General features: G+C 35.4%; 1 protein-coding gene across 2 annotated transcripts; it reads left to right on the top strand.

The window, feature by feature from the left end:
• The first annotated feature begins 7,765 nt into the window (after positions 1-7,765).
• Positions 7,766-10,056, top strand: LOC131656756 (uncharacterized). Of its 2 annotated transcripts, none has more exons than XM_058926377.1 (3): positions 7,766-7,889; positions 8,027-8,104; positions 9,423-10,056. In XM_058926377.1, the coding sequence occupies exons 2-3, from the start codon at positions 8,076-8,078 to the stop codon at positions 9,928-9,930; spliced, it is 537 nt and encodes a 178-aa protein (XP_058782360.1). In that variant the 5' UTR covers positions 7,766-7,889; positions 8,027-8,075; the 3' UTR covers positions 9,931-10,056. The 2 variants fall into 2 exon arrangements, with proteins under 2 accessions (XP_058782360.1, XP_058782361.1); XM_058926378.1 differs by having other exon boundaries at positions 7,777-7,889; positions 7,984-8,104.
• Positions 10,057-12,248: the final 2,192 nt, after the last annotated feature.

Raw genomic sequence — 12,248 nt, 5'->3', positions numbered from 1 at the left:
TCTCCTTGGCCATGGATAAGGATTTATTTCCCTGTGTTTGTGACTAGCAGATGAATTTCAAGCCACTTTGGGGCATTCACAAGATCTGGATGAGAAATATTGTTTTCGTTTCAAAATTTGAAGACTTTTGGTCATGTTGTGATCTTTGATCAAAGTAACCACGGGGGGTTGACTTTTGACCAAAGTCTATTTTGAGGTGACTTATTGGTTACGTGTCATTGGCGCTAGGGAATCAAGTTGGCAAAAGGAGTAAAAGATTTAATATTGGAAAGGAGGATTACTTTGAGTACTTGAAATTTGTCATTTGGATTCAAATAACAAGTTAAAAATAATTCATCCACGGTCCAAGTTTCCACTACATTCAAGATGAATATCCATTCTTCAAGTTCCTTCACTATGAATTTAATATTCCTAAATAGGCAAGAAGCATGATTCAAGGTTCAAGGTTGTTAATGCAACTTCATTCAAAGTTTTCAAGAATCAATTCAACAATACAAGTCGGTGAAGGCGTGCATATGGTTTCATTTGGAAGACAAAGTACTTAAAGTTTAGAACATTCATCTTGGGTTCATCCATTATCATCAACCAAAATCTCAAATATCCATTTCAAATTTCCGCAAGATTACATGTTCATTACAAAATCCAAAAACCCATTACACTTACTGCCAAAGTCTATCAAAACAAAATTTGAAAAAAAAAGAAGAAGCTAGGTCCATTATCATTCAAACTCCATTACAAAGATTAACAAAAAAAAAACATAAATAGAACCAAAGGCATGAAGCTGGTGGAAGGTTGATTAGAAACATGTTTCTAAGTAATAGCTCTCATCAAAGGCAATCCACATCTGCTGGACATTTCCAAAAAAACCGCTGAAGGTGTGGTAAAACCGCAAAGTCCACATCCTGCAAATCCATCTCCAAGTGCATCACAAAATATGCAGCCATGGTTGTCGTCTCCGGCTTATGAACAGCAACATCCCTCCTCTCAATGGCAGCCCAAGAATAATAAATCCAACCTATCAATTACCCTGCATACAAGGAAGCCAAATCATTCAACTATCAGCTAGCCACGACATATTTGTTTCCAACCAATCTTCAAAACTGAAAACAAAGAAAAAAACCACATTCAGATTCAAGCTTTTTCAGTTTAGCCCCATTTCTAACTGAATTTTAAACCATATCCTAACCTGCTAACTCTTTCTAATCCTCACTACTAACAGTTTTTCCATTAACCTATTCTCTAACCATTCAGCAACCAATAACTGAATTCAAATAACCAACTGTCAAACTGAAAACAGAATTCCCTAACTTCTCATAACCTCCCTAACCTCTATAACAAACTTATAACAGCTTTGTAACTACCCTCTAACCAACCAATAAACCCAACTTCAGTCCTAACTAACTTTTAACAGAGTTCAACAGAAATCCTTAAACCTCTAAACTAACTTAACCACATAACAGAATTTCATACCACTTCCTAACCATTACTAACAGATTTTTAACTGCCAAACAGAACCCAAGCAACCTATAACTAACTTCAAAACAGCTCTAACAGAATGCAACCGATTCCTAACTGAAAACTAACAGAAATTCAGAGAATAGAAAAAAAGAAGCAGAGTGGTGAGGGATAACAGAAAATCAGAATAAAACTCACCTCTATAAATCAGAATCGTTTCACCATTTTTGTTTTTCTTCACTTCTTCACAGCTTCAATCTTCACATTAACCATTCTTCATTTCTTCAGACTCTCATTCACCACTTGATCACCTTCAAATCACCATCATCCACTCTCCACCATTTTCACCAATCCCACAATTCTTCATTCTAATCACTCTCTTCACTGGATCACCACCATCATCCACTCTCCATTCTCCTCCATCACCTTCACGATTCATCTCCATCCTCACTTCACATTCTTCAATCTTCAACTTCACTCACCCTCTTCATTCTCCTCCATCACCTTCACGATTCATCTCCATCCTCACTTCACATTCTTCACTTTCACACTTCATCCACCATTTCTCTTCATCCCTCCACCTTCCACTCTTCACTTCATTCTCCAAGAACTCACAAGAAAAATTCTACAAAACTCTTCATCATGTTCAAGTCCAATCCACCATAACTGATCCACAATCGTACATCAATCTCCTTCATCTCCAATCTTCATCATCTTCACTCTTTAATCTCCAAAAATTCTTCAAGAATTCTCACAATGATCATCAATCAGCATCACAAATCGCAACAGCGATTTCGCATCACCGACACAACAACCAACAGCTTCGGCATAAGAACGGACTCAGAAGGCAGAATTAGAAGAAGGAGAAAACGAGTCGACGGTGGAGAAGACGAGTACAAGATGAACCACGGCGCAAGATTGTGATGGAAGAAGGAGATGAATATGTGGTGCTCCGATTGGATTCACGGTGGCGGAAAGAGGATCGATATTCGCCGGAAAGAGGACCGATGCCGCCGCTTTGTCACGAAGGAGAAGGGGAGCTCGTTTAGAATAATTTCAATGGTCACAACCAAAGTAACCCTAATCCCTTTCCCTATTTTAATTATTTTAATTTTTCTTGTGTTTGTTAATTGAATAGAATAATGATACACTTAATTAGCATAAAGTCTGTTTAATTTGATTAATTGAACCAGTGGACCAAAATTGAATCAAAATCATGAAAAAAATTGGATCAATACACACTTGGGCCAAACGAATAATCACGTTCACACCCCACTCTGGCCCAATCATACACGTTTTTTGACAAAGTCTGTAACAAAAAATATCCCTTGGGCTCTCTTCTGATAGGCCCTGCGCCCAGTTTACTGATTGCACCACCATCTTTAGTTTTCCCCCCCCTGATCACATTTTTTTGACATAGTTTTCGGTTACTAAATTTCTTTTGATAAAACGATAAAAGTCATAATTTTCTAGGTAGATTTAGGTGATTTTAGGATTAATTTGAGTCTTAGAATTTTCTCATAAAAACCTCATAAATAAAATACTAGTTTAGGCTTAGTAGCATTTAGGTTTTTTAGTATAATTTTGGCTTGAATTAGATTTCCCTTAACACTAAAAAATTCATAAAAATAGTAGTATTTTTTTTAGGTTAATTTTTGCACTTAATGTTGATTTGTCTCTTATATGCTTTTGTGCTAAATTTTGTATGTTTGTGTTTACCTTGTTTTTGGCCATAATTTTGGCCTACTTTGTTAATACCATTTTAATGCTCCTTTTAGAATTTAGTCACCATGTTAACTTTAGAATTAGAATTAGAATAACAATAGGTTAGAAAATAGGTTAGTCCCCTTTGTTCATTCTTTTTCTTTTCAACTTTAAAACACTAATAAATAAAGAGGCGAATCACATTAAGAAAGTGATAGAGAAATGAGTGAGATTCATTCCCTAATCTGTTTCTCAATCACTTAGTGGCATAGAAATGAGTGGGATTCATTCCCTAATCTGTTTCTCGGTCACTACTTAATGGGAGAGAAATGAGTGGGATTCATTCCCTAATCTGTTTCTCAAACATTAATTAATGGGATAGAAATGAGTGGGATTCATTCCCTAATCTGTTTCTTGAACATTATATAATGGGATAGAAGTGAGTGGGATTCATTCCCTAATCTGCTTCTCGATCATTATACATTTTATGTGATTCTAATCGCAAAGTAAATTCCCTTAAAAAATACCTAATCAAAAACATTTAAAACATTTAATAAAGGCTCGAATTAAAACAAAGTGACGAAGTGGTGCGAAACCTTGTATTGGGTTTTGTTCATCATGTAGTTACATAAAAAACACAAACCCAAGTTCATCCTTTTGCCTTGTTAGGCGCTTAAGAACAAGTTAAGTCCTTTCCAAAACTAGGCGTATAAGTCTCCAAAGGTCGAGCATCGTGGATTGTGACCTTAACCGCTGTTCAACTAAAAAACACAAGACAAATGGAAACTATGGAGCCGAACTACGGTCGTTCTGATTCCTGAAAAGGATACGTAGGCATTGGGTCGCGGGGCCTAAGCGAACACACTTGTAAATAATTCCTTCTTTTCCCCGTATTTCTTTTGCATGCATTCGCATTTAGGTTTTAGACATTAGACACCCTTTAGATAGAAACAAACGTAGGTGGATACCATCGAGTACGAAGGGCGTGAGGGGTGCTAGCACCTTCCCCTTGCGTAACCGACTCCCGTGCCCTGTTCTCTGGTCGAAAGACCTTGTCCTTGTTTCGAGTTAGGTTTTCTGATATTCCTTTCCCGCGATGGGATAAATATATTAGTGGCGACTCTGATCCATTTTTCGCGGTAGCGACAGTTACATCATTTGATGTAACAGGTTACCTTACTGAAACTGACAGTTTTTCCAAGCTTTGAAAATTCATATCTTTTGACTTGGGTGTCCGTTTGACGCGTCGTTTGGACCGTTGAAAAGCTAAAATTATTTTCCATCTTCTAAAAATAAATTGGAAACTAGTAGAAAATTATTTGATATAACTTATGCTTGTTTGTGCGTATTTTGTGTAATATGCAATGGCAATTACTTTGTACGAACGACGCAATTGTTTTGCATGATGTGTTGTATGATGAAGATGATGGCCTGTATTGGCATGGTATTGGTGAGACGAAATGTCGTTGCATTCTGTGATGTTGCATGTCAATGTAGCATGCATTCATGATAAGGACTTGTGTTCCTTAAGATGGTCTATATTGGTGTAAGATGGCATGTATTGGCTAAATGTTGAGGGCTTATACCCTGATGGTACCACATGCATTGAGTCGGTGTCAGTCCCATTACATTACACTATGTATGACTTGATATTTGATGCTGAAGAAGTATAATTATGCGTGCTTAAATTGTTGTCTATTCATTATTATGCTTCCTTTTATATTGTTATGATATCTCACCCCTTCTGTTTGAATGTTACCTCTATATTGGTAACGTGCAGATGACCCGAAGTAGCTAAGATGTGGAGTTTAGAAGAAGTAGTTCTTCTTATTATTTTGGTTTGGCGTCAATGCTCTGATGTGTAACACCAAGGGAATGAACACTTGTTTACTTTATTATTTGTCGTTTTATTTTGGAGATTATGTTGGAGTATTATAAACTCTATTTTGTTTCGAGGCAAGTTGTTTGATGCCGATTGAGAACATTTTTATAATGAACATGATTTCTTTCGGCTACTTTAATAAAGTTGAAGTTAAAGACTAAAGTTAAAGACTAAGTTAAAGTTGTTATCGGTTCATCCGAAAAGTGTGTTATATATCTAAGTATGCATGTTTGCACAAATTTTATTGTGGATGAAGTATAGCATCCTAATTGTTATTGTTGGAAGTTATTAGAGAGATAAGTACATAATCAACGGATTCTATGTTATAGAGTTCAACATAGTATTCATTGTAAATAATAATCAGTAATTAGCTATTAAGAATTAGTAATTAGTTGTCTTCTACCATATTTAGAATTAACATTTAAAGTGAGAATAATGGCTCTGATTCTCAGGCCAGAATTAGGATTATTGATCTGTCCTTGTATTCTATAAATAACTTTCATGTATTACTTACTGATATATCAAATAAATACAGATTATTTGTTTTTTTATGGTATCAATTGCTGGAAGAATTCCTTAGGGCTTTTTCTTTTGCTTCCGTTTTTTTTCATTTTTCCATCCCGCATAATGTCTGATCACTCGTCTGATACCGAGTCCCAGCATTCGCCCAAACATTCTTCACCTAAAACTGAAATACTTCAATCTGTCAGGACATACCATGAAAACCACCCGGTTCAGAACATAACAATTCGACTGAACGGTCCAAATTATTTTCGGTGGTCACAGTCTGTCCGTTTGTATATCAGGAGGAGAGGAAAAATTGGTTACATCACCAGAGACAAGAAACAACCAGACAAGGAAGGTGCAGACTATGATAGTTGGGATGCTGAAAATTCCATGGTCATGACATGGTTAGTTAATTCCATGACTGAAGAGATAGGTGCAAACTATCTTTGTTATGCTACTGCAAAAGATCTTTGAGAAAATGTCTCTTAGATGTATTCCGATTTGGACAACCAATCCTAAATTTATGAATTAACTCTCCAGCTTGGTAAAATTCGTCAAGCTGAAGATTCTGTTACCAAATACTTCAATTGTCTCAAGCGTATTTGGCAAGATTTGGATCAGTTCAATGTATATGAGTGGAAGTCACCCGAGGAATGCAAGCACTACAAGAAGATGGTGGATGTTCGTAGTGTATTCAAGTTTCTTGCAGGTCTAAATATTGATTTTTATGAGGTTTGTGGCCGAATTCTTGGCAGGAATCCCATCCCTCCAATTAGTGAAGTATTTGCTGAAGTGCGTCGCGAAGAGAGTCGCAGGCAGGTGATGCTTGGAAAATAGGATGTCATTATCCCTCCACCAATCGAAGGATCCGCATTGGTTGTTCCTCAAGTCAATCGCAAACCTTTCCCTAATCCACGAGGTGGTGACAAGAACCATTTAGTTTGCGACTACTGTGCTCAAAATCGTCACACTCGGCAAAACTGTTTCAAACTACATGGTAGGCCAAATAATAGAAAGGCTGGAAGGTTTGGTGACCGCCCTACGTCTATAATCGATGAGGATGACTCGTCTCCATTTACTAAGGAGAAAATGGATCACCTTTTTAAACTTCTAAAGTTCAATTCATCACCTAATGTTCCTGTTGGAGCTTTGGCACAAACAGGTAAGAATTCTTGGGCATTATCTGTCCAAAACCACTCCAACCCTTGGATAATAGATTCAGGGGCATCTGAACATATGACCAATTGCTCTCATTTATTCAATTCCTATTTTCCTTGTTCCGAGTTTGAAAAAGTAAGGATTGCTGATGGTAGTTATTCTAGTATTGCCGGCAAAGGCAGCATAAAAATTGCAGACTAAATTACTTTGCAATCTGTTTTACACGTTCCTAAATTTGCTTGCAATCTTCTTTCTATTCATAAATTGTCTAAGGACACTAATTGTTCTGTCATTTTTTTGTTCTTCCGCTTGTGTTTTTCAGGACCGGAACTAAGGGAAGATGATTGGAACTACTAGAGAGATGAATGAATTGTATTACTTTGATGAAACTCCTCTTGGAAACGCAATGGTTTTTGGTTTAAACAGTGCAACTTTACCTCCCGTTTCAGATCAAGTTATGTTATGTCATAAAAGATTACTTGGCTGAATTCGTCGTTGTTATTCGGGCCATGGAAATAGCTATTGAGAGAGGTTGGAACAGGATTTGGATTGAGACGGATTCACTTCTGGTGGTTCAAGCTTTCTCCAAGCCTTTGTTAGTCCCGTGGCAAGTCAAGGTTGACTGGACTCTTTGTATAAATTATTTTGTTTCTAGGCAGATTTTTATTTCTCACATTTTCAGAGAGGGTAACTCTTGTGCCGATTTGTTTTGCTAACATAGGTCTTACTAGTAGTTCTCTCATATTTTTTGATTCCATTCCTCTAGGCATTATGAAAGGATTTGTTCGGAATGCCTAATTATAGGTTTATCTTTTGATGGGTTTTTTGCCCCTCTTTTTGTAATGTTTCCTTCTTATATATACAAGGTTTTATTAAAAAAATATATCTATAAATAATTTAATATAACACTTTTATAATATTGCATTATTCACGTTAATATGATAAATCTTTTAAATTTTAAAGATATAATTAAACTTCTTTTATATAAATAAATTATTAGGAATTCATATTTTTAAAATTTTGTTTATATTTTATATAGTTTTAAATTGATAAATCTAACAAAGTGAGGTTGATAAACAATCTGTATGATAAAAAAAAAAAAAAAATCAAATTCGAAATCGTATCTTGGTCGTCACATCGTCAATTCAGATTAAGGGTTCTTCCACTCCCACTCTCATTTCAGGTATTCATCAAAACCCTCCATTTTGTTCCCAAATTCTATTTCCCATATTGATATATGCTTCAATTTTGACAAGTTTTTTTTGTGTTTTCTACAGTAACTTGAAAATGAAATTGGTTTTTTCAATCTTTATGCTGCAGGTGCCAGGTAAAGTTTGAAGTGTGCTATCAATAATTATACTTTGTGACTATGGTTTTGATAAGCGGGAATAACAAAAGGTAATTTTTTGTTTTTGTCATGTGATTGGATTGGAGTATAATTCTTAAATTTCAAGAGAAATTTGTTGTGGTTAACTCTTCGGAGTGTTCTTATTGACTTCTTTATGGTTTAGGGTTTTTAAAAAGGGTTATTTGGAAGGGCTTTCTTTGTTGGATAAGCGGTTCGATAGAAAACTAGAATTTACTGTTAACAAAAATGTATGATTAAGGATTTGTTAGGATAAGCAGCTTATTTGAAATAAGCTTATAGCGCAAGTGCTTCTCAAAATAAGCGGTTATGAATAGCTTGCATAAGCTATTTTTATAAAAAGATAAAATCAGTTTAAGTTGTTTTTTTATATGCTATAAGTTGTTTTTATAAACTATCTTGGAGAACTTGTAAAATAAGCTAAAAACATATGTATGAAAAATGTCATAAGTTGTTTTGATAATCTCTCTCAAATAGTCTCACAAAACTTGCATCAATAATAGATAAATTCAAATAAGTTAATTCCAACATACCCTAATTGCAAATGGTTGAGCTTAAAGCTAAAGCTTATAAGTTTTATGCTTATTAGAAAAGGTGATTGTAATGTAGAGAAAATAAAAGCAATAGGGTTGTGGTAGGCTAGTAGCTGCAGCTGGAAAGCTGTAGTGTGGCTGGAAGAGGCTGTATGTAGCCACACTTGGGTCTGCTAGAGGATTCCGAAGGTGACTGTATTGGTTGTCGAGAATGGGTCTAACTGGAGAAGATGCAGCTGGTTGAATATGGAAAGAAATGCATTGACAGAAAAGAAAAACACTAGATGAAGCAAAACTGAATATGTGCAGCAAGACAGAAATTTCAATTGAATAAGAGTTATTAAGAAGGAAACAAGTAAGTAAACAGTGCCTGAAGCAATGCGAGCAATGCTGGAGCCGTCGTATGTGAGTGGGGGGCTAGGATTGGGTGGGACTGGCAGAGTATGGTGATCAATGCGCTGTGAAGATTGGTCGAAGAAGCTGCCAAACACGCACCACTCACGGAGGAGAGGCTCATATAAGTCGTGCGCTTAATCAACACGTGTGGGCACGTGCAATGGTGTATAAGTATGAAACTTCACCATTTGGTAGATTTTCATCGCACAATAAAAAATACAACGGTTAAGTTTTCCAGTGGCTAAGGCGATCAGGACTATATGTCGATGGAAAATAGGTTATCTGTAACAGAACACAATGTTTAGGAGACAAAATGTTTAGAGGCTAATTGATATGGTTTACTAAATCTAATTCTTATAATAAACATTAAGATTTGATCCTTTGATTCTAACAGTATTTTTCTTTTGATGTTTAACTACAGTGTTTTACAACAAGCAAATGATGAGAGGAACAAAGCTCAAGGTGTTGCACTGCATCAAAATTCTCATCAGCAAGGAAATAAAACCGTTGAAAGTGGGCGTAGCCCAAATTTGACCAACACACTTTTGACCAAAGGAATGACAACAATGGATGAATTTAAATACGGGTTTCCATCCGAAAGCTTATCGACTACATCAAATAAATGGTGGGGAAGTGATAATCGTGTTGAGACCCGCTCAGACGGAGCCGAGAGTCAACCCAAAGAAAGCACAGGAGAATCAGAAAAGAAGGAACACGAAACCGGAAAAGGTGAAAATAGTGAAGAAACTCTTCAAGGTTCATCTTTGTTGAGAGCTGTGAGGAAAAGAGCTGTAGAAGAAGGAAGAGAAGCATTTAAATTAGGAGTTTTTCGAGGCTATGGCGCAAACAAGGTTGCCAAAAGGGAGAAAATATTGCTTCACCAAATATTTGGATCTTCATTGCCAAAGTCATGGATACATGAATTGTAATTTAGGATTTGGATTTGGTGTAGTAACATTGTCATGTAGGTTTCGAACTCTACTGTTTGATCTCAAACTAACGACCGATCTTTAGATCGTTAACTTTATGAAATTGAAAGCAGCTGTTTTTCATAATGCAGAGAATCCAAATCCATTAATCTAGAATCATTATTATCATTCTGCAGACTCGGTTTGCTGTATTGAGTACTTAAGGAACAACTTCACGAGAATGTTTCTTCTTTTTTTTTGCAAAAGTACTTTTTGGAACAAGGATGTTTGAATGAGGAGTTTAAACATCTCTTAACATAGTAATATATAATTTTATTATTACTATTGATCCATTTTTTTATTAAAAAATAATTTATTTCTTCTTTTAAAGATACTAGAGTAAATAGAATAAAGAGTAATAGTTGCTTGTTACAATGTGTAACTAATTTTGTAACTGAATGTGCACTGAGTTAACACCTAGCACAATCCATTTGAACTATATAAGTTCAGTCCTTCTCAATCTGCAACCAATTTTAGAATCAGAATTACAAATTCTATTATAATGAAAATAAACTCCCTCGTTCTCTTTTTCTCTTTCTATCTATCATGGTATCAAGAGTTTTAATTCGATCCTTTTTTCATGGCATTTGAAGAAACTTCTATCAACACTGAAAGTGCAGCGTCTTCATCCCTAATCTCCAACACGACAAATATTTTCAAAACCTTTGCTCAACATGTCACATTGTGGGTTGATGAGAATAATTTTTCATTTGTGGAAGTAACAAATTAAGGCATAATTCAAACTCATAAACTTCATCGCTTACTTATGAATCTCGGCTTACTTATGAATCTTGTTGTACTTCCACATTCATATGGCTTTTTACGATGCTCTTAGATGTAGATGTTGCTCTTTCTCGCGTTGTTTGTGAAGGTAATAAAAACACAAGAAAGGGGGTTGAATTATGTTAACTTTTTCTTTTATAAATCTCTTATCAGATTCTGATTCAGAGTCTGGCGATTAGCAATGGAATAAAGTTGATCAGAAATAAAGAGGAGAACAAGAAAATACACAAGCAATTATTCAGGTTTCTCCTACAAATTAAGAGTAGTCTAATCCCCTTGCACTTCCAAGGAATTTCCATTTTAACCAAATATGATTAAAAATTGCTCAAGCATACAAGCAAGAGTCTTTCAATGCCCAAATACACAAGTAATGGACTTCAATGCTCAAGCACACAAACAAGAGACATCCAAATGCTCAGACACACAAGTAAGGGTCTTCAATCCTCAAGCACACAAGCAAGAGACTTTTGATTCTATAACAACAGTTAAGAGAATGTGATAAACTACACTTGATATACAATCAGAGGTGTAGAACGAATATAACACACACAGACTCTAAGACTTAAGGATTTCTAGAATATACAAGAGTTAAGAAATTCTAAGTTAAGGTTGTGCTCTTTATTTTGACAGAGTAACTTATCTTTGTTTGTCAATGTGCAGTGTTATATATTTTCTCTAAGTCTCCAACTCCATTTATAGAGAATCTACAAAGTGACGTTGGAGAGAACTTCTTGCACAAGTGAGTCTTTGAGAAAAGCAATATCAGATCCGTTGAAAGCTTCCTAACATGTTTAATGCCAATGCAATGCCATTTTAAACTCCTCTGCTACAAGAGGAATTATCAGTTGTAAATCTTCAGGCTTCTACAATTTTTTGCTAAGTATGTCTTCACGTGATTAGAAAAAGACAAATTGACCTCAGAGTCGGATAGCGACTTGTCAGGAACTCCTTGGTTCTTGAGTTTTGACTAACTTCAGGTTCTGGTTTTTTAGAGCCTAAGTCTTAGCTTTTGATCCTTCAGAATTTGAATCTTTATAGGTTGACTTGACTAGAGTCTAGGATCTTTAGATTCTGATCTTCAGATGATGACCTTCTCTAGACATTGGCCTTCAAAAGTTGACTTTTTAAGCATCTCATCTTTAGAATCTGCATCTTTAAGCTTCTCTTTGAATGTTTAGTGCAGTATCAGAACTGAATTTCAATTAGTATAATAATCTTTGTACCTTCATACTTGAAACACATTCGTCTACCAACTATTCTTTAAATACTTTATTATCATCAAAATCAAAGGGATATGGTACACCAATTTTATTCCAACAATCTTCCCTTCTTTTATGACAAACACTTAGTATCTAAGAATAACTTTTGTTGATTTAATTAACAAGTTGAATTCAAGGACTGAGATTTGTAAGCTTCTCCTGAGTTTGATATTCCTAAGGGTGAGGTTTTTAAGTCCCCCCCTAAGTTCTAGCTAGATTAATTAAAGTTTTCTTTGA

The sequence above is a fragment of the Vicia villosa genome, linkage group LG3 (genome assembly GCF_029867415.1).
Source record: "Vicia villosa cultivar HV-30 ecotype Madison, WI linkage group LG3, Vvil1.0, whole genome shotgun sequence".
In the NCBI taxonomy this organism is placed as follows: Eukaryota; Viridiplantae; Streptophyta; class Magnoliopsida; order Fabales; family Fabaceae; genus Vicia; species Vicia villosa.
Note: the sequence above shows the minus strand (reverse complement) of the source record. Positions and strands in the feature narration are given on the sequence as shown.